Consider the following 24,844-nt stretch of genomic DNA (forward strand, 5'->3'; position numbering starts at 1 on the left):
TTGTTGATGAGTAGACGAGTAGATCCTTCTGCGTGGTGTTACGGTTGGTGGGTGTAGTTGGATAGAAAAGAAAATAGTGACAGAGCCAGAGAGCTGACTGAAAGAGGCCGAGACAGAGAGGAATAACCCGACTGACCCGTTACTGGAGGAAATGTTCAAATGTCACAAAGTCTTCTGTCACAAACAGAAGGACGTTTTAATTTAAGTCTGTTATTTTATAATAAACAGTTTGCCTGACATTTTTTCTTATCACTGAAATATCGAGCCTGGTCTCACTCCAAAGTCGTCAAAATCCAGTGCTTGACCTGTAACAGTGGCGTCAGAAAGCAACGAAAAAAGGCGCCCTTTAATGACGGCATGATTCAGGGCCGAATGCCCTTATAGTTTAACGGCGCCCGGTGGCATCGGGGGGAAACGCAGCAGGACAAGGACGAAACTTCAGGGGGCGAATGGGTCCAACAACCACCGACTTTCACCTGAGAGAGTGGTGTTCGTGTCCTGTAAGATTCCTAAACCTAACCACGTGCTTCTGTTGCCTAAACCCAACCATGTGTGTTTGTTGTTGAAGGAAAAAAAACGTCAATTGGTGGTGTTGTGATGCAGTGCACTTATTTTTAAAGAGACTGTACATTTCCTGTGAAAACAGAAGTGTATCTTGAAAGAGGAGAACTTGACACAATGTCCCATAACATCAACAACCAGCACACCCAGGCTACCTTGCATGTTGTATGTGGACGTAGAAAGTCCATGACCAAAATGTAAATATGTGACGAGGTCGGAGTGAGAATGTGTTGAAATAACACTGATTTGACATACATTTGAATACAGTAGCTTTGCAAGTAGGAAGTTACTTTTAACATTTTCTTACATTTCATTTTGATGTAGAGTAACTGGTAGCTTAGCTCACTATATTTTCCAAGTGGCTTGCCCAACACTGATATCTCCAACACTCTGCAACTCAGGATAAAAAATCTAGACTGATAAACAGCACCACAGGTAAGACTAAAATATGTAGTTTTGATTTTGGGGTGAACTGTTCCTTTAATATTACTTCTAAGTCCCTTCTTGTTTTGGAATAATAAATTACATGAAATAAAATACATTTATTATTATGCTATATCACACTCATGTCGATGAAATAAAATAACTGACCATGGATCAGCTCTGTGAGTCGGCCTGCAGGACTCATCATCACCATCATCATCATCATCAGCTGCTGTTGTTGTGTTTTTGTGCGTGTTGTGCCTTTAATGAAGCGTGTCAGTAGATAATCTGCAGATCAGCCTCCATCTCTCTGTCTGACCCAGTTTGATGATCTGTGCTCAGAGTGAAACTGACTCCAGATCAGATCAGCCTGTAAACATCTGCCAACATCCAGACCGCCCTGAACCGGATTACACTGATCCAGATGTGAGCTGAGGATCACGAGCTGATCCAGATTGACCTGCAATGTCAAGCCTCACGGTCTGTATCCTATTGTTCAGTTACCATGTATTTTATCAATTAATACAAACATAGATACCAACAAATATACATATGTCTCTGTACAAATACATACTCAATAAATAATCACATAGTTAAAAACAGATAGATGGCACTTTCCCCCCTTAACATTATTAATATCATTATTTTATGGTCAAATGACAACAATGAAACTCAGCACTGGAACCTGTACCACAGGTTTGTTTCCATTTTTCTGCCACTTTATACTTCTACTCCACATCTCAGAGGTAAATATTGTTCCTTTCACCACACTACGTTCATCTGACAGCTGCAAAACCAGTGATGAGTTTATGTAAGTTTATATATATGCTGCTCAATTAACTTTGATACTGTATAATCTACTGATAATACTCCTGTAGTCACTTTGCAGGACTTGTACTTGTAGTTAAGTATTGTTACAGAGTGGTATTTATATAAGTGGTATTATACACTCACCGGCCACTTTATTAGGTACACCTGTTCAACTGCTTGTTAATGCAAATAGCTATTCAGCCAATCACGTGGCAGCAGCTCAATGCATTTAGGCATGTAGACATGGTGAAGATGAGCTGCTGAAGTTCGAACTGAGCATCAGAATGATGAAGAAAGGTGATTTAAGTGACTTTGAACGTGGCATGGTTGTTGGTGCCAGACAGGCTGGTCTGAGTATTTACTGGGATTTTCAGCACAACCATCTCTAGGGTTTACAGAGGATGGTCCCAAAAAGAGAAAATATCCAGTGAGCCAAAATGCCTTGTTGATGCCAGAGGTCAGAGGAGAATGGCCAGACTGGTTCAAGATGATAGAAAGGCAACAGGAAGTCAAATAAGCACTGGTTCCAACCAAGGTGTGCAGAAGACCATCTCTGAAGCAACAACACCTTGTCCAACCTTGAAGCAGATGGGCTACAGCAGCAGAAGACCACACCAGGTGCCACTCCTGTCAGCTAACAACAGGAAACTGAGGCTACAATTCACACGGGTTTTCTCACCAAAACTGGACAATAGAAGATTGGAAAAACCACATTCAGATGGAAGCATGGATCCATCCTGCCTTGTATCAACGCTTCAGGCTGCTGCTGGTGGTGTAATGGTGTGGGGGAGATTTTCTTAGTACCAACTGAGCATGGTTTAAACACCACAGCCTACCTGAGTATTGTTGCTGAGCGTGTCCATCCCTTTATGACCACAGTGTACCCATCTTCTGATGGCTACTTTGACACCAAGAATGAAAAAGGGGGTCCAACCTGGTACTAGCAAGGTGTACCTAATAAAGTGGCCAGTGAGTGTATGTTATTGCAATACTCTTGTAGTCACTTTGCAGGACTTGTAATTGTAGTTAAGCATTTTTACAGAGTGGTATTTAAATATGAGGTAATACACACATATGTTTTACATCATGTGTCCTGTAAAAGAGAAGCAGACGTCCCCATGTAACCCCTGCCTCAGGTCGGTCTGCCTGTAGGGGGCGCTGCGGGGCTGCCGAGGAGCCGCTGAGCCAGCAGGGAGTCCGGAGGAGGAGGAGGAGGAGGAGGAGTAACCGGACACCAACTCACAGAGCAGCTCCTGGCCGGTTAGAGCGCAGCGGAGCCCGACAGCAGCAGCACAGCGCAGCGGGTCGACGAGCAGAGTCACACCGAGGACCATTAGCTGAGGGGCGGCGGAGCTGAGGCGGAGGCTCCGGTCCACCCTGCGGGACTTTAACGGATTTGAACCCGCTTTTCTCATCTTCTCCCGCCGGTCTGCTGCTCTTTGTGGGGGAATAACGGAGTTACCGTGAAAGTGGGTGAAGTACCGACATTGGTCCGCCGCCGGCAGCCTGACAGCCGCCAGCATGAAGAAGAACAACTCCGGGAAACGGGTGAGTGTTACCGGTACCGACACCTGCCTTTAACGGAGGTCCGTTTTAAATCACGTTAAAGCGGAGCTCGAGGAACAAAAGCCTCAAGGATTAGTTTTAAACCTTTATTTTGAAGGCAAAAACGGCCGTTAGCTGCTTAAGATTACTTTCCGGTTTTCAGAATAAAAGCGCTGTTGAGTTTAACACATTTTTAAAGATGAAAAAATATTAAAAAAACTAAAATAAAAACGGATAAAAACATGTGTTTATGATTCTGAGTGGAGATGTTAAAATTTGTTAAAGTTAAAGGGGAAAAATTCACCGGCGTGACGTGAATCTGGTGAGCAGCTCCGGTTTCATACGTTAATGACAGAGGAGTTAAACTCACCGGACAGCCGTTTAACGGACTTACATAACAAATACACACACACACACACACACACACACAACCCCGCAGATCCATAAGTTTGACTGATTAGAGGCAGTTCATGGATATTTGAGCTGGATCTGTTTTCATTATGTAGCCTTAGGGACTGTTCTCTATTTATCAGATGAAGGGGGGTGGCTGGGCTGTGACTTTTTGTTTGTTTGTTTTTATTTTGACCCTCCCCGAAGCTACAAATGTTTCTCCCGGAGCCTCAGATTGCCCTGGGGACAATGTATGACCCTCCCTCCATCATAAACTTGTTATCAGATTTTTAAAATTTACCCTTTGATGTTTGAAAGTTAAAAGTTAAAGGCGTAATTGTGGAGTTGAAAGAGGCCTTGGTTTTTCACTCTTGTCGTGGAGGCTGGGTAGTTTTGCAGGGTTTTTTTTTTTGGTCAAATTTTAAATAAGGTGCAGAATAAAGCGATTTTGATCAAATATCACTATTTAACTCGGTTATGGTTACGTATTTTTGTCTGATGAAGGCCTTCATCAGACATAATGTCTCCCAGGGCTGTCGGGAATTTGAAAATCCAACGATAATAAAATATTTGGAAGGCATGTTTTCTTTAAAAATCTGTGGTAAAATAAAAACAAAATACAACTAGACAGGCCAACAAGCCAAAACAAAAAACCTTAAGTCCCTCCCAGTGTTTAAAAAATTACTTGACATGCCTCCCTTTTCTGCACCCCTCATAAATAACAAACAGTCCCTAATGTTGTCTACGTGTTCTGATACATGTGTGAATATTATTCAGAGTAAATCAGACAGTTCATATATGAAAATGAGACGAGAAGTGAAATGTAAATATTGCAGCAGTGGAGAAACAAACCAACAAGACAAGAGTCCAAATGTGAATCTTAATTTAATGTAATATACTAATTAATATATGAATAACATAGTGTAGTCTTGTAATTAAGTTTGTACTACTTTTCTAGAGTCACAAAGTTCTTCACAATAAAACTCAGAAAAATCTAAAGAATGATAATCTGTTATATCTATTAATCTGTTATGACTATATATAAAATACAGTTAACAAATAAATTAAATAAACCAAACAAAAGATCTTATCTGATTTTTAAAGATGTTCACAACCTCATAGACACAGTCTCCTTTAGTTTAGAGCCAAATACTCCCATTACGACTCCTTCTCCTCACAGTAATTCAGTAGAAGATGCAGTTATATCATTTTCATCTGCAGGTTATTTATCCACAGTTACTGTGTTTCATGTGCATAGTTATATAGTTTATTATTCAAATTATTATTCAATCCTATTAATAGTATAATAGTTATTATAAAGTTCAGGCTGTAACCTGAAATACTTTGGTGTCTCTGATATTAATTTAAATTTAAACTGATTTTAAAGAAGGTGAGATGAATAAAATACAGAAAAAAAATTTCAGAAAACGTTTTTAGAAAACATCTGATCAGAGATCAGTTCAGTTCAGTTATTCTTACCTCCCTGTGTCACACTCAGGAAGTACAGCTGTGTAGTGTTTGTAGTTTTCCCGTGTATAGACGTTCCTTCAGGTGGCTGGAGACGCTGTGGCTGCAGAATGTGACTGAATCTGAATCACAAAAGAAAAGAGTGAATGAAGCTCTGCAGCCTTTTCTTCTTCACGTCGTCTCAGAACAACAGCAGAGCTTTTCTCCTCAGGGACAGAAAACAGCTTTACATCAGAAATCACAGCAGGAATCTGTTTGACTGGAGCAGAACGTCAACAGAACGTAGACAGAACGTCACTTTCACACTGAAACAAACCCACAAAGAAAACTCTAATCTCTCTTCACATCAGAGAAGTCTACTTTAGTCCTTCAACAACCTTCATGTATAAAAATAAAACTGTTATATAAGTAAACAGTTGTTCAATAAAAGATGATCAGACTTTATTGATCCCCTTTATTGATTCATGTTTTAGGTCGAAAACAACTGACAAACTATTTGAAAGGACAGAAACATTAAAAAACTACAAACAAACATAATGTTTATGTACAGTTTATGAACTCAGTTTGTGCAGACACACAGAAATAATGATTCTAATCATGAGTTTTATATTAAAACTCCAAATAAACATTTAAGGACTTTATTTAGTTTATTTATTTTTAATGTGAGGGCATTAGGGGACTTGATCTCAGTGTTTTTATTTATTTATATTTATTCTATTTTATTGTTACATTTATATATTAATTTATTTTGTTGTAAATGGATCTTAGTATTTATTTATATTTATTTTATTGATTTTATTATTACATTTACATTTATTACTTAATGGTTTTAGTAGTAAATGGATCTTAGTATTTAATTAATTATATTGAATTGAACTTTATTTTTACCTTTATATCTAATCATTTTTAGTAGTAAATGGATTTTAGTATGTAATTATTTATATTAAATTTGTCAATTTTATTGTTATATTTATTAATTAATGTTTGAAGTAGTAACTGGATAATAGCCTGATAAAGTTTATTTGTTAATTCTTCTGTGTCAGCAGCAACGCTGACGAAAAATTTTCCTGTTTTTCTCTTTAATAATAACATTCAGCTTTTTTAAATGGAATTTGGTGAAAACTACAAACTAAAATTTCACTTTCATACATTTTAAATGCGCTAAAACACACTAAAGAGGAAGAAGAAGTGAAAGAGGTCTGTCACAAGAATGAAGCTTCAGTAGTTCACCTGCTCTGATGGCGCCCCTCTGACAGCTTCCTGTTTCCTGTTTCCTGTTCAGGGTCCACAGGACTCGGCGCCGCAGCACATTCAGCCCGATAAGGTCGGCTGGATCCGAAAGTTCTGCGGGAAAGGGATCTTCAGAGAGATCTGGAAGAACCGGTTCGTGGTTCTGAGGGGAGATCAGCTGTTCATCTGTGAGAAAGAGGTGAGTCAGAGGGGGCGGGGCTTACAGGTGATACACACCTGACACTGTCAGGAGTGGTCATAGATTCATCACTGGCACTGATTAGTAGCAGAGACAGATTTATGACTGCTGTCACCTCGTTAAGATCTTTAGTTATCACCGTGGTAATGAGGTGTCGGAGGTGATGCTGAGAGACGGCGTTGTCATGGAGACAGATGTTAGAGTGAGACTGTCTGTCTGCAGGTGTGGTTCTCCCTTGTGATGTCATCTTTGCTCGTTAACCTCAGTCACTGTAACAGATTTAAAGAGACAGTGCAGCTTTTTAATTTACTGCTGATTTAACATGTAGACATTTACAGAACATTACTGAGTTCTACTGAGAACATGAACTGGTTCTGGTTTCTTCAAAACGTTCATCTTGTTCTAAAGTGAGGAATCACCTCGAGAACCAAAGAAAGACATCTGGTGTTAAACAGGTTCATTTTAAAAACAATCAGTAAATCAGTCAGTAACGAGAATAATTGTCAGTAGTCTCATTGTGTCAGAAGTACATGAGAGTACTCGTGAGTACTTTGTGTCGTATTTGTCGTGTTCCTCATTTTTCTGTTGTTTTGGTTCTGAGTGGAAACAGAAAGTTTCTCCTCCACTTTCTACAGCGTCGTTCTGCAGGAGTCAAGTTTCAGTCTGTAGACACACAGAGAGCTCTGGTTTCACTGCAGCACCACACACAGGGCAGAACGTCCTCACAGAACCTCTGTCTGCTGCAGAACTCCTTCATAGATCCTTTATCTACGACAGAACGTCCTCATAAGACCTCTACCTGCTGCAGACGTCCTTACAGAGGCATTATTTGTTGCAGGACATCCCCACAGAACCTGTATCTGCTGCAGAACAGCCTGTCAGAACCGCTGACAAAGGAATTTTTTTTAGATACCTTTAGTAATTACAGAATGCCTTTGCTTCATTACTGTTCTGTTAGAACCGTCATTAACCAGGCCAAACCATGTAGAACCTTTTTAACAAGAGAATGTTCTTTAAGATACTTCAATCAGCAAACAACCTCAAAACAGGTAACAATCTGTTACACCCTGTCGAACATTAATTTAAGGAACATTCCTTTAACATTGGACATCCTGTTAAAACATTTAGCATAACAGTTCCCCTGGCCTCTATTTTTTGTGGTAAGCAAGGCTAACAGTTTCCCCTCCGTTTCCAGTCTTTCTGCCAAGCTAGGCTAACAGTTTTCCCCTGCTTCCAGTCTCTGTACGAAGCTAGGCTAACAGTTTCCCCTGCTACCATTCATTGTGCTTAGCTAGCCTAACAGTTTTCACCTACTTCCATTCTTTGTGCTAAGCTAGGCCAACAGTCTCTCCCTGCGTCTAGTCTTTGTGCTAAGCTAGACACAGTTTCCGTCTCCTTCCATTCTTTGTACTAAGCTAAGCTAACATTTTCCCTTGTTTTCAGCCTTAGTGCTAAGCTAGGCTAATATTTTCCCCTGCTTTCAGTCTTTGTGCTAAGCTAGGCCAACAGTTTTCCCCTTCTTCCAGTCTTTGTGCTAAGATAGGCTAACAGTTTCCCCTCTACTTCCAGACTTCTTGCTAAGCTAGGATAACCATTTCTCCCTGCTCTCTACCTCTATACTAAGCTAGGCTAACAGTTTCCCCCTGCTTCTAGTCTTTGCACTAAGCTAGATTAACAGTTTCCCCTGTTTCCAGCCCTTGTGCCAAAGTAGGCTAACAGTTTCCCCCTGCTTGTTGTCTTTGTGCTAAGCTAGGCTAACAGTTTCCCCTCTTCTTCCAGCTTTTGTACTAAGCTAGGCTAACAGCTTCCCCCTGCCTCTAATCTTCCTGCTAAACTAGGTCAACAGTTTCCCCTCTGTCCACAGTCTTTGTGCTAAGCTAAGCTAACAGTTTCCCCCTGTGACCATTCTTTGTGCTAAGCTAGGCTAAACACATCTGTATGGACACAGATGAAACTGATCTCTGGAGAAGACAGAGAACAAGTCTTTTATTTAAACATTAAAGTGTTTCTTTAAATGTTTCTGATGTTTAATGAAAAGAACCGAGGTCCCATGTCGTTCCCCTGAGGAACCCCACTTCATTAAAGACAGAGAACATGAGGATTTACCCAGCTGACTGTGGAGACCTGAGGACTGACAGAGCTGTCTGATCAGATCTGATCCACTTTGATTGATTTAAAGTGATTGGTTGTGTTTTTATATCAGAGCTTCATGTCAGCAGCAGGAAACAGAGAGTTTGGACTTTTATGGAAGTTTGTCACTTCTAGTCAGACATCATCTGTCACATGATCAGCTGTCTCACACGACCATATTAGGACGTCTGTGTGTCTGTATGAGGCTCAGACTGTGGAGGTTTTGGTTCATGAGAGGCTCCTCCTGTCAGCAGCTTTACTTCCTGTCTCACCAGGAATAGGAACCCTGCGTGACACCAGAGAAACCACACACACACACACACACACACACACACACACACACTGACCACATCTGCTTTAGATGTAACAGAATATAGCTTCTTCTGAGAGTCGACAGTTTGCTCATTTCTTCTCCTTCAGATTGTTTGCTGTTAACAGATTCATTAATCAACTGATGATAGATTGACTGATGGTCTCAAAACATTTTGTCACAGCTGCTGAAGTTTTATTCTTTTATTTTTGAGGCTTACTCAATTAATTGTTCACACAGTGTATAAAATATTTGGCAGTTAAATTTCTGGACAGATTAATTAGCAGGTCGACTCTGTTTCAATCGTTTTAGTGACAAACATAAAAGGTGAACAGTTTGGTGTCGACACTAAACGTGATGTGAACACTGCGTTCACACTGACTTCATTTAAACACATCCAAGACATTACTGGTCGATGCCTTTGTGACCTTAACAGACTCATTAACTTGGAGGTCGCTGTAATGAAACTTTAAACAGTTGTTTTATAAAACTGTTCCACATTTTGGTGTCTGAAAATGTGTTTGTCAAACTGGACATCCTGGATTGTATTTCATGTTTCACCTGTTTTGTGTTAATGCAGCTCGGTTGTTTTCTTTTTCGGCCTGTTTTCTGCCTGATAATGGCCTGTTTTCTGTGTCAAGCCTGTTTTTGGTTGCTTTTTTTTTTGCTTTTCGGCTTGTTTCCAGCATGTTTGAGCTCTGTCATGGGCTAGTTTTCATCCAGTTTCAGATCTGTTTTCAGACCGTTTTTGTCCTGTTTTGGGCCTTTTCCCAGTTCATGTCCAGTCTACTTTCTGCTCGATTTCAGCCTGTTATCAGCTTGTTTCCAACCTGTTTCAGCTCTGTTACAGTCTAGTCTAGTTTCAGGCCTGTTTTTAGACAGTTGTCAGACAGTTTTTAGCCTGTTTTGGGTCTGTTTTGGGCCTTTTCCAGTCCATGTCAAGTCCACTTTCTGCTGGATTTCGGCCTGTTCTTGGCTTGTTTCCAGCTTGTTTTAGCTCCGTTTCAGGTCCGTTTTCAGACAGTTGTCAGCCAGTTTTAAGCCTGTTTCCAGTCTGTTTTTTCTAAGCCTGTTTGCCATCTGTTTCGAGCAGTTTTCGTCCTGTTTCAGACCGTTTTCTCCCTGTTTTCAGTCTGTGTCCAGTCCACTTTGTGTCTGCTAGCGACCAGTTCTCAGCTTGTTTCCAGCCTGTTAAGCTCTGTTTTGGGCCAGTTTTTGTTCTGTTTCAGGTCTGTTTTCAGACAGTTATCAGTCAGATTTTTTCCAGCCTGTTTTTTCATCCTGTTTGCTTTAGCTTTATTTAGGGACAGTTTTGGTCAGTTGTCGGCCACTTTTTAGCCTGTTTTCGGTCTGTTTTGAGCCTGTTTATCATCTGTTTTGGTCAGTTTTTGATCTGTTTTCTGTCTGTTTTGGGCCTTTTTCAATCTGTGTCCAGTCCACTTTTTGGCGATTTCTGGCCTGTTCTCAGGCTTGTTTCCAGCCTGGTTTAGCTCTGTTTCAGGACAGTTTTCATCCTGTTTTCGTTCTGTTTCCAGTCTGTTTTGAGCCTATTTGCCGTCTGTTTTGGCTCTGTTTCGGGCCATTTTCTGTCTTGTTTCAGATCTGTTTTTCAAAAGTTATCAGCCAGTTTCGTGCCTGTTTTGGGCCTTTTTCCAGTCTGTGTTTTGGGCCCGCTCTTGGCTTGTTTCTAGCTCCGTTTCAAGTCAGTTTTTGTCCTATGTCGGTGTGTTTTCTGTTTCCAGCCAATTTATTTGGTCTGTTTCAAGCCAGGTTTTGTCCTGTATCTTGCCTTCCTGCAGCCAGTTTTCAGCCTGTTTTCAGACGGAGATCTGTGCAACACGTTTTAGTTTTGATGGTCTGCACCTTGCTGTGCTCTCAGAGTCAGAAGAACTTTTAACAAACAGTAACAAAGAGAAAACAGAACATGCTGAAACTGTGGCTTTAAAGCAGAAGCTAAAGTCTCGTTTCTGTTTCGATATCAGACCACAGCTGAGAGTGAGTGAGGGTGAGTGTGTGTCTGTGTGTGTGGCTCCTTTTCTAAATAAGGCCATTGACAGAAGGTGGGGGGTGCCGGTTCCCATGGCAACCAACAGAAAGCCTCCGAAGGCACATGGCAGACCCCCCTCCTCTGGTAACCGACGGCAACCAGCCAGCATGGCTCAAGTTTGGGGGTTCACACAGAGAGAGACTCGATGAGCTGAGGCATGATGGGAGATGTAGTTGAATGAAGCCTATTCTTAGTACTACTCATGTCTCCAGCAGTAGTGACACCATTACTGCTGTGTCCTTGTTGTGTTTTCAGTTTAACTTTATGAAATACATTATCCTGTCTGCTGTCACCAAACATGGTGAACACTGTAGTTTATAGATTCACAACCAGGTGAGGTGTCACTGTAACAGCCACCGTGTCTGTTATCAGAGCTAACTGTCTGGCCACAGTCAGAGTTTAACCTCAGTCATACCACAGGACGAACTGAACCAGAGGAACTGATCACAGGAAGTCAACCAGGAACTAAAGGTTCCTGTTTGTTAAGACCAGACAGATCAGAGCGATAACGGATTAATAAACTACAGATAACCTCCTGTCTACATTAATGTGAACACTCACCATCAGACAAACTGCTGGTTGTTGTTGACTGTAGGAGTTACATGGTGATGTCACATACCTGCAGTGACACTCAGTCTAACCTCTGAGACCTGTAATCCACTGTGTGTATGTGTGTGTGTGTCTGTGTGTGCATCATGTTAAGCCTCAGTAATCCTCAGGCAGCATCAGTGTCACACATGATGATGATATATAAACATCTGTGTGTCTGTGATGTAATCATGTTGTCAATAAACTTTAGGGATTGATTAATCGTTGGGTTTATGACAGTTGGTGTGACATTTTGTTACACCATTATACAACACCTCTTTAAACAGCGAACAATTTAGACCTAAAATTAATTAATCTAAGATCATATATAAAAATGTAACATGTAACATGAGACCCTAAAAAACTGGCTGGATCATGGGGAGTACCACCAGTTGGTCCAGGAGCTTCTCCTCCATGATGGACGTTTACAGGCATGTTTTAGGATGACTCAGGGGCAGTTTGACAACCTGCTGTCTATCATCAGGCCGTATAGCTCTGGGTATCCAGCAACCACTACCACCAGTTTCTCCTCCATTGTTTACCAACTGTAAACTTGTTGTCGTGACCACCACAGAAGGCCCGCCTCTCAAATCATCCAATTGGACAATTGGAAAAAAGCGCAGGTGACGTCTCAACTTGAGGAGTTCAGAGTGCTCTGGCAAGAACACCAGGCGCCTATGGGGCAGAAACGCAACTGTGTAGCAACGCAAAAACAGCAAGCAAAAAGCTTCATTCTATTTAAAATCAATTACAAAAAGCCGTCTCCAGCTGCTAAAACACTTTCTGTGTGATCAGGGCCTAAGTGTTTTAGAAGACACACTATTACGATTAACAATAATAAAGAAATTATTTGCATCAAAACAAATTTAAAGTAAAACTGCTGCTCAGGTGAGACAGGAAGTAGTATAACATGTTTATACTGGCCTCAGACGAGAAGATATTTGGGTCCGATTCGCTCCTCCCGACAGTCGTGGGGGATGTTCCTGATTGGAGGCTGATCTGAACAGATTATCCGCAGCGTGAGGGGCTTATAAACATCATCTGAACATTAGCGACTGTATCAGAGTCTCCCTGGTTTTGAATCCTTAATATCCAACATGTTTGACATTTATGACTGAGACTGTGAAGTGTGAATGAACAGCGATGGAATAATGAGCAGAAACCTGCAATATCAGAGCAAGCTGACCAGATGATGAGCACTTGTGTAGAACAGAAACATGGCTGCCAACAGCACTAATAGGTCATTTGTCTCCAGAGACAGACGGTCAGTGGAAACATAGCTGGTTTAATATCTATATAGGTGCTCAGCACAAACATAGCACGCACATGTGCACCCAGCTGATGACGACAGTCCACCGCCATGTTTGTTTTGTATCTGGAGTTAAGTTTAATCGCACAAACTTCTGTCTGAAACTGTTTTAACATCAAGGGTGTGGTCGAGGGTCCTGACTGAATCATCCGGTGTGAGCGCTCTTACAATTAAAAAATATAAATTGATTAAATCTCTGTGCTCTCACACGTGTTTTCAAAATCAGTTACGACTTGAAAATCCTCCAGTGTGCATGAGACCTGACATGATGAAGAACAACATGTTTCATTCACACTGTGAAGAGGTCAGAGGTCACTGACTGTCACTGACTTTGTTATGTCAGCAGCTCCACTTATAACACTGAATATTGATTATTTGGCTGATGACGGGCGGACTGACCTCACACACACACACACACACACACACACACACACACACACACACACACTCAACTGTCTTCATCCGTACCGTTGTGTCTGTTGTGTCACGACATCTGATCTGATGGAAGCTCTCTGTTAGCTTTGGTTAGCTGCTAGCTGTGTGTGTGTGTGTGTGTGTGTGCGGTGGGTGTGGCCTCTCTCCTAGGAAGTCTCAGTTTAAAACAGCTGAATAATGGATGCTGTTTCCATAGAGATTAATGAGCTGAGGTTAACCTGCAGAAACCAATGCTAGCACCTGCTGTGTGTGTGTGTGTGTGTGTGTGTGTGTGTGTGTGTGTGTGTGTGTGTGTGTGTGTAACAGAGCTAACTACAGAGCTACAGAGTGTGTTAACCTGCAGACTGTCAGTCAACAAACACAAACGTCTGATTAATTTAAAACGTCTAATATATATCATGTAGTGTGTCTCTGATGGCGAATGATCAGCTGCATCTTTGAGCACTCACAGGTGTGCTAAACATACACAGGTCACATGACTAATTAGTAAAGAGTACGAGAGTTACCAGTTAAAATTTATGTCACAGAAAATGACTCAAATCCTGTGTTTCATTAAGTCCGTATGGCTCCAGTGTATTCAGTTCATGGATCTAAAATGCTGTGTGATATAAATATTAACTAATACATCCCTCCACTGGTAATTTGGGTCCGTAGGGAGAGATGAGCCTCTAGGTCCCTTGTCACTTCCCTGTCACTCCCCCTTTCCGTCAGTGTCGAGGGACAGAAGTAGGACCTGCATCTATGTAATGGGATAAGGTTTAATCACATATTATTCTTGTAACTCTTGTACTCTTTATGAATCTTGCTCTGAAATAACCGTGATAATTAGTCATGTGACCCATGTATGTTATCACACCTGTTAGTGCTCATGTGATTCTGTTGAGCGGACCTGAAGACGCCACGCACTGTTCGCTCCTAATTAGATCAGAGTAACTCAGTTCAGTGTGCGGCGGTTTATGTTGATGATTTCATCTGAGATGTTCCTGCGGCCGACCAGCACCTGATCCTTGAGCCTGGCTGTGCAGAGGGAGTTCTGTTTACTTTAGTTTGTGTTTCTATTTGAATTTATTTCAGACAGTTTCCATGTCTGTAAACACGTCTGCTTCTTCTGCTGTATTTGACTGTGTTTGCATTTTATTTTGACTCTTTGAGAGAAAACCTGCAGCCGTCCAACTCTCCTCTTCTCTTCCTCTCTCAGAGTCAGACATTCAGATTGTTGACACTCATGTACTGAGCTGGAGTCAGGATGTGTTAGCTTAGCTTAGCATAAAGACTGGGAACAGAGGGAAACAGCTAGCCTGTTTAAAGTTAAAAAATACACCTGTGATGATGAACAACTGGGGGGCGCAGGTTCGATTCCAATTCCAGCCCTTTGCTGCATGTCATCCTCTCTCCTCATTTCATGCCAGACTTTCCTGTCCACTAAAGGCAAAAATACCCTAAAAATAATCTAAAAAAAAAAAGAACAATTTTTCAGTCAGTTGACCTGTAACTTTTGACCTGTGTTAACCGTGCTACCTGTGTGTGTCCTGCAGGTGAAGGAGCTGGGCCGGGCTGACGAGGTGTTGGACCTGTCGGACTACGAGCGCTGTGAGGAGATCAGGAAGAACAAGAGTCGCAGCAAGAAGAACCACAGCAAGTTCAGACTGCAGCGCTGCAGCACGCCGGGCAACACGGTACGCCTGTCTGTCTGTCTGTCTGTCTGCCTGTCCGTCTGTCTGTCTGTACACCTGTCTGTCTACCTGTGAAGACATATGGATGTTTTATATAACTACAGTCAGTACAATTAAACATCTAATGTGAGTAAACTGAATTTATTAAACTATCAAGTTTCACCCACGTGGAGCTCAAATTTTAACTAAATGAAACCTGACTTGAGTCTTGTTTCCATCCACTCCTGTTCTGTGATATTAGTATGATTGATATATATATACATATTATATGTATATATATATATATATATATATATATATATATATATATATATATATATATGTATATATATATATATATATGTGTGAACAGCTGGTCCGTGCCATTAAACCACCGCAGAAGAAGAAGAGGTGGTTAAAAGAGCTCCAGTCAAAGCTCAAACGATCGAAAACATGATGGAGATAAAACTTGTCTGTTAGTTTCATGTCTTAACGTGAGGAAGGTTACAGTATGCTCTTTGCTCGTCACACACATCTCATGTTTTCAGCTCTTCATGCTTCACGTACGTCATCATTTATTCAGTCAGTCTTTTACCCACACAACTACTGTCACACCTCAGACAGGAAACACTTTTATATCTACATCAGTTTGTTAATAAAAACAGAGTCAGTGACTGACAGCAGCTGACTGGAAACAGGTGGAGCCTCTGCTTTACACACACACACACACACACACACACACACACACACACACACACACACACACACACTCTCAGCAGATATCTGCAGGCCATCCCACAAATACCCAGAATGCCCTGGGGAGGGATCAGGTGTCCTGCAGACAGGTGGCAGCTTCTATTACACACACACTCGGCCATCTGGTGATGTGTCTCCCACTGAGGCCTCCTAAAACAGTGTGTGTATATATATGTGTGTGTGTGGTGTTCTGCGCTGTGATAGGTCAACCAGTGTTCTGTCAGCGTTTTTGTTCAGTCATTGTTCCTCAGTGTATCTTTTGTCTGACGTGAATCAGAATCAGAAGTATGTATCATTAAGTATGTTAACACAAACAGGTGACTCTCATTTCTGTCGGCTCTTAAAGGAACACGTCACCTCCCAAATGATTATTTGTATATCAGGTACTCACAACGTGTTCATCTGAATTTGTGGAGAAAACATTGTTGTTGCAGTGGTGTGAACTGGCCGGTCTGAGCTCGACTCAAGCCAGCTGATGGTGTCACCTGCAACTCAGCTGGTCAAATGGCTGGCAGCTGGTTTTAGTATGTAAAACCTATCACCTGTTTTGACAGCCAGTCAGCTTGTAGTGAAGTCTGCTGGTCAGGTCAAAATGACCGCAGCAGGTGTTCTGTCCCCGCTGAGCCCTCTGTTTCTGTCCTCACGTCTGTGTCGCTGTTTCTATTAAAGCGCACCTCCTTCCCAAACAGTCAAACTGTGGTAGCGGCCTCGCACCAGGCAGACAATGACAAGCAGCTTAGAAAAAGACAATGAGGATCTTTACTGATCACCTCTCACATTGATCGCAGGCTCCTGAATTGAATCAAATTAAAACCCTATTGTGGCAGACTTGGTGATATCAGCAAATATTGTATTGTCCAAAGAATTGATATATCGTACTGTGGTGGAACTAGTGATTTACACCCCCAGTTGAGAGAGAGAGAGAAAGAGACAGCTAACAGAGAAGAAAATCTGCGGTCCGGCACATGGCCTCAGCCAGACTCGTGTTCACATCCCTTATCGATCCTCCCATGGTGCCTCGACAGAACAAAAACAAAATGTACTGCTTTGCTCAGCATCAGAGAGCACCAGTGTGTAGCTGTTTAGGAACCGATAAGCAGAACTGTAATTCGAATTTCCTTATGATTCATTTGGGATCCAAATTTGGAGCTGGTTCTAATTAGGAACCTGTTCACAGTGCTCAACCCTCGCTGTGTAGCTGACTTAATTTACGAGGTCACTGATCGATTCAGTGATCCATCCAGTTCACGTGGAGTTTAACAGACAGACACTCATGTGGACTTGTGTTTTGGTGTGTTGTAGGTTCCTAACCTGGTCTTCCTGGCTGTCAGTCCCGAGGAGAAAGAGTCCTGGATCAACGTCCTGAATGTCGCCATCACTCGAGCCAAGAACAAAATCCTGGATGAGGTACGAAGACAAACACAGAGTCCGTTATTGTCTCTTTGTGGACTCCATCAGTCACTGAGGACAGATTTGATTTATTATCATCTACATATCTCAAGTGCAACATTATGTTAGTCCGTCTTTTAATACCGTCTGACTTCCTGTCTGTGGCTGTCAGCTTCAAGCCCAATGGTTCCTACTGAAGAGGTAAATGTACAGTTTCATCAGAAATTTTCTAAAACAGCTGATCACCTTAGTTTTTATCAAACAAACAGGAAGAAAACAGTACTTTGTTGTTTGCTGGGGACTATTTTCAGTGGCGGATTAATTCGCACCTGGAGCTCCATAGTTCCTGAAGTCTAGGCTTTGGTAGAGGTAAACAGGAAGTATAATGTTGGTATTCAAAGTGTGCTGAATGTGAGCGGCTCCTGTGTGCAGCGTACCCATGGATGTACAGGCATCTATTGTTGGATTACTTTGACACTGAAGAAAACTTAAAAATGTGATAATTATCAGGCAACTTCTGGAGCGAATTCTACTCTATGATTCTAAGTAATGGTATCATCTCGAAGTGTAAGTCACACTGAATCAGAGAATGTGTGAATCATGTCAGTGTGTTCAGATTTGATTCAGTTGTGACTCCAAGACGGAATGTGATTTTTGACACACTGCATCAATCTGTCTCTCAATTTCCTCCACGATCCGTGTGTCTCTGCTGCAGCTTCACCTGCTGACAAACAACAACAATTAACTTCCTGTTTTGTCACACAGTATCTTTGTCTTTGAGCTCTGGTTTAAAACAGTGTCGAAATATATTGGAGATGTCATCATGTATGATTTTAGAAAGCAGTGTTTCCTTAACTGATGTTTCATGTGTTTATTTCAGTGTCCTCACTGACAGTAACAGGAAGTATGTTAGAGCAGCTGTCTGCATATACAGCCTCTGCTCAGTGTTCAGTCAACAACCTTCAGCCTTTTCCACCAGTCAATACTCTGATCAATACTCGGATCAATACACTTTCTCTCACACACATCGTGTTCCAGGCTGAACGAAAGCCTCTCATGAACCACATTCATGCCATAGTGTTACTGTCGTGTGTTCCAGCTAGCGTTTCCTGGAAAAGTATTAAATAACAGCATGTATGTAAATCTGTGTAAATTCCAGGCCTGGTTGAGTTTATTCAGACTGTGCTGATGCATTAAACATGTTTAAAGTCTAACTGCAGATCATCAGGAGTTTTTGAGAAAGCTGCTCTTGATTGGTCAGAATTTCCATGTGGGAAAAATCCAGGAAGTAAAGCAAACGTTGAAGAGGAGTACACTTGCAAGATAAATGTGACACTTTCTAATGTCACAATGGAGGGACAACTACGCAGGTTGATTTTAGCGCTGCTCATCGTGGACTATATTGCTGTCATTGTTCATTTTAGTCAAACCATACAGTTTGAAAACGAGGCGCGGCTCCAACTAGAAAACAATGTTTTGATGCATTGGATGTGCTGAATGTGCATATTAAGGCAGTACAGGAGGAGGTGCACATTGATAATCCTCCAGGACTGTAACATGCTCATGTTTAACCCAAACAATGTGTCATGTGACTGCAGTTGCTTCAGATCCAGGTCGGAACACCTTCTCACCACAAACCAACCGCACCACAGTTCATTTGTAACCCGGACAAAGACTACCTCTTCGAGAAGGTCTCGGTCCGGTTGTTTTGGTGTGTTCACACCTGCCCAAACGAACTGCACTTAGGGGGCAAATGAACTGTGAAGGAATACTTCACCCACAAAATGACCATTTGTGTATCAGTTAGTCGTGCCGTGTAATCTTGATTTGATGAAGAAAAGTGTATTCTCTCATGCCTCTGTGGACTGGGAAGTTTGGAAGAGGATGTTTTGATATAGTTTTGCTGTTGTTGAATATGGTCCCCAATCAATTAATAAATTATTAATGTTGCTGTTTTCTGTGGAGGGATCCAAGAAAAGTTTTCTTTACAAATTCAAGGTAACATGGCATCACTAACTGATATACAAATAATCATTTTGTGGGTAAATTATTCCTTCCAAGTCTGATATATTTTAAATGAGTCAGTTCTGAAAATCTCAAATTAAGTAAAAGTTCTCCTGAGCGCTGACCTTATTGTGTAAAAGCTGTTCTGAGGTCTGATCACAGCAGCATCCAGTGGACATTAAAGGAAGTGCAGCTTGGTACAGTTAGGAGTTCCTCAGGGGCCGATTCTGGGTCCCCTCGGTCTGAATGTATTTTTTGCTTTGTAAAATGTTAAACTACCTTTTACCTGAAGGACTGTTTGTGTTGTTTACAGGTGATCGTAGAAGACTCTCAGCTTTCTCATCTGACCCGAGACCGAGTGAAGATTCCTCACACCCGACGACTGCCGACCAGAGGTCACCTGCTGGCTGTGGTCAGTCTGATCCTTCATCATCTCCTCCTCTTCCTTCATCTTCTCTCCCTCCAGTATCACCTCGTTACTCTCCTCTATAAGAAGCCATTTCAACATAAATGGCCATTATTTCATATGAAATATTTAATGCATTTTATATGTATAAAATCGTTTGTAGATAATTTCATATTTTTATGAGTATAAAATGACCAGTCAGGATGATATCTGCTCAGATGTGTGGTTTTTTTTTACGTTGAAATCAAAAGTTCAACCCTAAAAACAGCATCTCACAGAACAATCTCAGCTTAAGGTCCACTTGATTACTTTTTCTGGAGCTTTTGACTGAATCACAAAATCCTCCTGGTCCTTTCAAGACAACCTGGATGACTTGCTCCAAGTAATGAAAAGTTTGAACATCTAGGGATTTATGACAGCTAAACAAATTTAAATTGCTGATGATGACCGTGTAATAGAGTCAGAACACCCGAAACAAGCAAAGAGAGACCTTGAGTACAGATTGTTTAGACAACAAAAACTTGTGTCGATGACTTTAAATGTTTCTTCTCAGAGTGTAATTATACAAATCTGAAGGTTTATATCAGTCTGTGTTGTAGTTGTTGTCACAGACTCACCCGCCTCCTCTCTGTCTGTTAGGCCTCCACCTCCTCCTCAGATGGGATGCTAACTCTGGATCTGATCCAGGAGGAGGACGCTCCTATTTCTCAGGGAGCCGAAGGCTGTGCCTCCCACCTCAGCTCGGACTGTCCCAGGTCCAAAACTGACGGCGCTCTCTCTGTCAAGACCGCGGAGGCTTCTGGGAAATCCCAGAGTCTTCCCCGTGAGGTGGCGGTGGTGTGGGAGCACACGGGTCAAACCCCCCAGCCTGGAAAACGCCTGACGACAGCAGAGAAAAACCGCTGCGCCTCTATGGACGAGATCCTGACGCACTCAGAGACTAAAGCTGCTAAGAACAAGACAGCGGCGGCGACCCGCTCTCCGGCCTTGACGATGAACGGCACTGCAGCGCCCATCAGCCAGCTGCAGGAGCTGATCAGCCAGAAGCTGGAAAAGACGGAGCGGCTGCTGAAGGAGGTGCGCGGGGAGGCTGATGGGGAGGTCGGGGAGAGGGGGAAGATGAAAGGGAAGGAGTCAACTGAAGGAGCGAGAGCTGAGGCAGAGAGACTCCTGAAGGAGGCGTCAGCAGCCTGGAGCCAGGCCCGGGAAGTGCTGGAGGAGGTGAAGGAACTAAGGGCATTGTACCGACAACTGGACTCCTCCTCCACCCTCACCCCTTCCAACAGCTCCAAACTAAACCCAGACCGCAAAAGCCTGATGTGAGCCGCATGGTACTGACTCATTCTGGTACGGACCGGCTTAGACCGGTCCAGTCCAGGTAAAGCCACGAAGCTGAGCGTTGCCTCTGCTTCTTTTTGTTGGACTTCAGACGAAGCTGCTGAGAACTGGATCAACCACTTTTAAATTATTTGGACAAATTCAGGTTTTGATTTTCAGCTGTCAGGAGGAACCAGGACTTTCCTGCTGACTGATACAGCTCAGTGCTCAGGTGCACAATGCCTCTTCACAAAATATCTTCCTTACAAAAACAACGTGTAGCATCAATTTAACTTAAGTTGTGTCCTTTGGGAGTATCCTTAGATACTTTTCCAAGCTTTGAAAATCCCTTAATGTCTCTCTTTGGTTGCACAAACACTTGAGGTACCTTTAAAAAAGACTTATCTGACGTCTCTCGTCAAAGTAAAAGAAAATGTGCCAAGGCGAGAGATTGGAGATGAGGAAAACCCATCACTCTGGATCCTTTTTATTTCACTTTATGAATATTTATGTTGGAGATACGTTGGTACGTCTTTTGGGAAATCTAAAGATGAAGTTTTACGTGAAACAGTTGACAATACAAATGCAGGGTAAATATTGAATGAAGGAGGATTTCTTGAATGCTGTAGAGGTCAGAAGTGAAGAGGTGAAGGACTGAATGTGACGGTAGATGATCAGAAGTCAAAGCTTCAGGATTAATTCTGGTATTTGTACGAGCTGCTTTGTTTGAAGATGTCCTCCTTCCTCTTCTCTGTGGACTCAGGAGAGCTACTGCTTTTCAGGGAGGTTTTGATGGTTCAGGTTTTGATCACGTCCACCCTGACTTTGAGTAAAGTCAAAAGCCTTTTTGGATTAGGTACAAGTTGAAGACCTCCAGATGAGGACAAACAGATACTATGCACCAAACCGTCCGAAGCGACCTCAGACTCTTCTTCCTCTTTTTTTCTGAATGTGAATTTTCTCTGAGACTCTGGAAACTCAGTGACTGCGGTTGAAATGTTTGACAAGAGCAGGACTGATTTTCACAATGTTTGAATCCATCCCCACACTCCTCAGAACACCTAAAACATACTTGAGTAGACCCAAGAAGACCAGATGTCAGAGTCTTTGATTATTCTTCTCTGCAGATCAGGACTAGCTGCACTCTGAACAAGTGGCTAACAAAGCTAACAAGACTAACAACTCGAGAAATTCAAAATCTGTAGAAGTCCGTCTAATATTAAGTTAGGACAAGAACAATAAAAACTACTAACAAGCATGATAGCTGTGCAGTCATTAACATCAGGGGAAAGTTATGCTAATGTTAGCTAATAGAGAAGGTGAGTTTAGCCGACTCATCACGTACAAATTCGTAACTCTTCAAAGCTGTTTCAGTCATTCTCAACACCCTGAACCTCTTTAGCTGGTCAGTTCAGTAAGCTAAAGACTAACAAGTTAGCATTAATTAGCTGGCATTAGCTATCTCATGCTAACGTAGCTCCCTGGCTACAGAAAACAAGGATGATGCTATCTTATTATGATCATGGATGTGTTAAGAGACCTGGATATGGCGTTGGAGGCAGAGGCCTGTTCATTCTTATGAAATTTGCTCAGTGGCGCATGAAGCTAAAACGTTTAACTGCTGCAAATAAAAATACCCCAGTGATCTGGGTAAATATATCTGCAACTGGATTAGCTACATGACACCCACCTACACGCCAGTCCCCGATCAGCCCCCTTACGCCCCTTGGCCCATCGGCAAAGGCCATGATGAAAATGCTAAATTTGCATTTAGCTAGCTATGAAGTGTTAGCTTAAAAGAGAGGGTGAATCACGTCTTCGTGTATAATGAATTATAAAATGGTTTATTGCTACATTTGGCCTCATATTTAATCACTACAATGCCACGTTGTTATGGGCTTCAAGTAAATGTCACTACGGTGAGATTGTCTTGTACTAGTGGTAGCTATACGTGTCTCTGGGCACTGTCTGGCCCATAAGGCGCATAATAGACTTCTGCCGGCCAAGCTGGCTACTTCCAGTTTAGTGCTCTGCGAACTTGAGTGGGGATAAAATGATTCAATCGGAGTCTCTTTTAGACTTGCCAAATGTTATTGGACGGTGTGGATCAAATACTGATATTGAAACAACAAATTTCGCAGGGGTTATGATGCTAAAAAAAAAGTGTCCACTGATTTACAGGTGACTCTTTCGCCATGTAAGTCAATTGGGAAAAGTCTTTTGGGGCCTCAGGGAATCATGTGACAGTGTATTTACACTGTTTGGCCTCTATGAAAATTGTCTTCAAAGGCCGGCACACTTCCTGAGGGCCTGGTTAAGATATGGAGATTCTAGCTAGCTATTAATAGCAGTGGGCTTAATGGGGTTGCATCTAATGATCATCTTCGCTATCTTATTATTTTTCTTTATTAAAAACATCTGGATCTTATTTAGCTGGACAGCTAGCTACCTAGCAGACACCAGAGGTCAAGGGATACTTAAGGCAAACAGTCATGAACCAATATACAGAGCTCCTAAAAACTTTGTCTCGTGCGGTTTAAAGATATCGATAATCTCTACGGACTCTGGGGCTCGCTTGCACATGATAAAAAATGAACATGTAAATGTCTTTTCTAAACAGTTTTCTGGACATAATCAGGTCGATTATGTCTTTCTTGATATAATTAAAATAAAATTACTCATCAAAATTACAAACAGGCTGATGCTACAGCAAAATTGGAAAAACTGGAAAAAACCATGTTTTACACGAACTATTTCAAGATGTTTTTAGGTAAAATGTAAACTTTTCCTTGCTATGGATTCATTCTTCTAACCAGGTGTACTTTTATTGCTAACATTTCATCCATACTTTTCTTCTTGTGGGGGAAATCAGCTTCCTCAAGTCCTGATTCTGTTGAGAGGAACAATTAAACTCTCTGTAGACATAAAAATACACACGTTTACCTGGATAAAATGAACTGGAACTGGAATTAAAGCCAGATTTGTTATTTTACCTCCCAGTGAAGTGACGTGTGTCCCGCTCAGAGACGCTTCAACAGGTCACATGAGTCTCAGCCTCCTGTAGACTTAAGTACAATCACAGTTTTACTGAGAAAACATTCAGGCTTTTGTACTGTTACAGCTTAAGTTCAGCTGATTTCTGTTGTGTGTGTGTTGGAGGTTGAAGTGTGATGGGAGCAATAAAAAAGTGACACAAAACAGATTTGTTAAAAACCTAATCTGGTTACATAAATTTGGATCCACGAACATCAACTACTCAGTCACAAAAAATAAAGTTTGCAATAAAAGAAATAAGGAATATTTCAACATTTTGGCCAGAAAATTGTTTTTATAGTCTCTAAATTGCAGAACATTAAATTACAGTGGTTTTATTACACTGCCTGTAATGTACAACATGTCTCTTATTAAAGTTCAGGGCTCCCTGTGGAGGTTCTGACCTCTAATTTAAGACCGATGTTTGTTCAGTTATAAAAAACACTGAATGTAAACAGAAAGTTTGTTTACAAGAAAACTCCACAGAGCAGCTTCAACAAAGTTCATTAATACGGATATAAACTGTTAATGTGACTGGATGATGTCATTACTTTAATGAATCTGATTTGTTATCTGTCACGTCACACCGAGCAGCTCTTCGGTCAAAATGGTGGATTGTTCCTTTAATGATGTCACTGTTCAGCTGTTCAACATGTCTTCCTGTTTCTATCATTTGATCTTCTGTTTGTCTCTGTGGCACCGAGCAGCTGCTGTAGCCTTAAACCCAGAGGGGATGATGGGAGATGTAGTCCGGCAGTGGTGGTGCTGTGAGTCCTGATCAGTTCATGTGCTAAAATAAAAAAAAACCCTGCAAACTGAACCTGGATCAGTGCCGCCTCATTA

The 24,844-nt window shown here is 41.7% G+C and overlaps 1 protein-coding gene across 1 annotated transcript; it reads left to right on the top strand.

The window, feature by feature from the left end:
- Nucleotides 1-3,042: 3,042 nt before the first annotated feature.
- On the top strand, nt 3,043-24,821 carry plekho1b (pleckstrin homology domain containing, family O member 1b). Its single transcript, XM_050046837.1, has 6 exons — nt 3,043-3,342; nt 6,479-6,625; nt 14,980-15,120; nt 17,155-17,259; nt 19,559-19,657; nt 20,291-24,821. The coding sequence occupies exons 1-6, from the start codon at nt 3,316-3,318 to the stop codon at nt 20,972-20,974; spliced, it is 1,203 nt and encodes a 400-aa protein (XP_049902794.1). The 5' UTR covers nt 3,043-3,315; the 3' UTR covers nt 20,975-24,821.
- Nucleotides 24,822-24,844: the final 23 nt, after the last annotated feature.

This window comes from Epinephelus moara, chromosome 6 (assembly GCF_006386435.1).
Source record: "Epinephelus moara isolate mb chromosome 6, YSFRI_EMoa_1.0, whole genome shotgun sequence".
Classification (NCBI taxonomy): Eukaryota; Metazoa; Chordata; class Actinopteri; order Perciformes; family Serranidae; genus Epinephelus; species Epinephelus moara.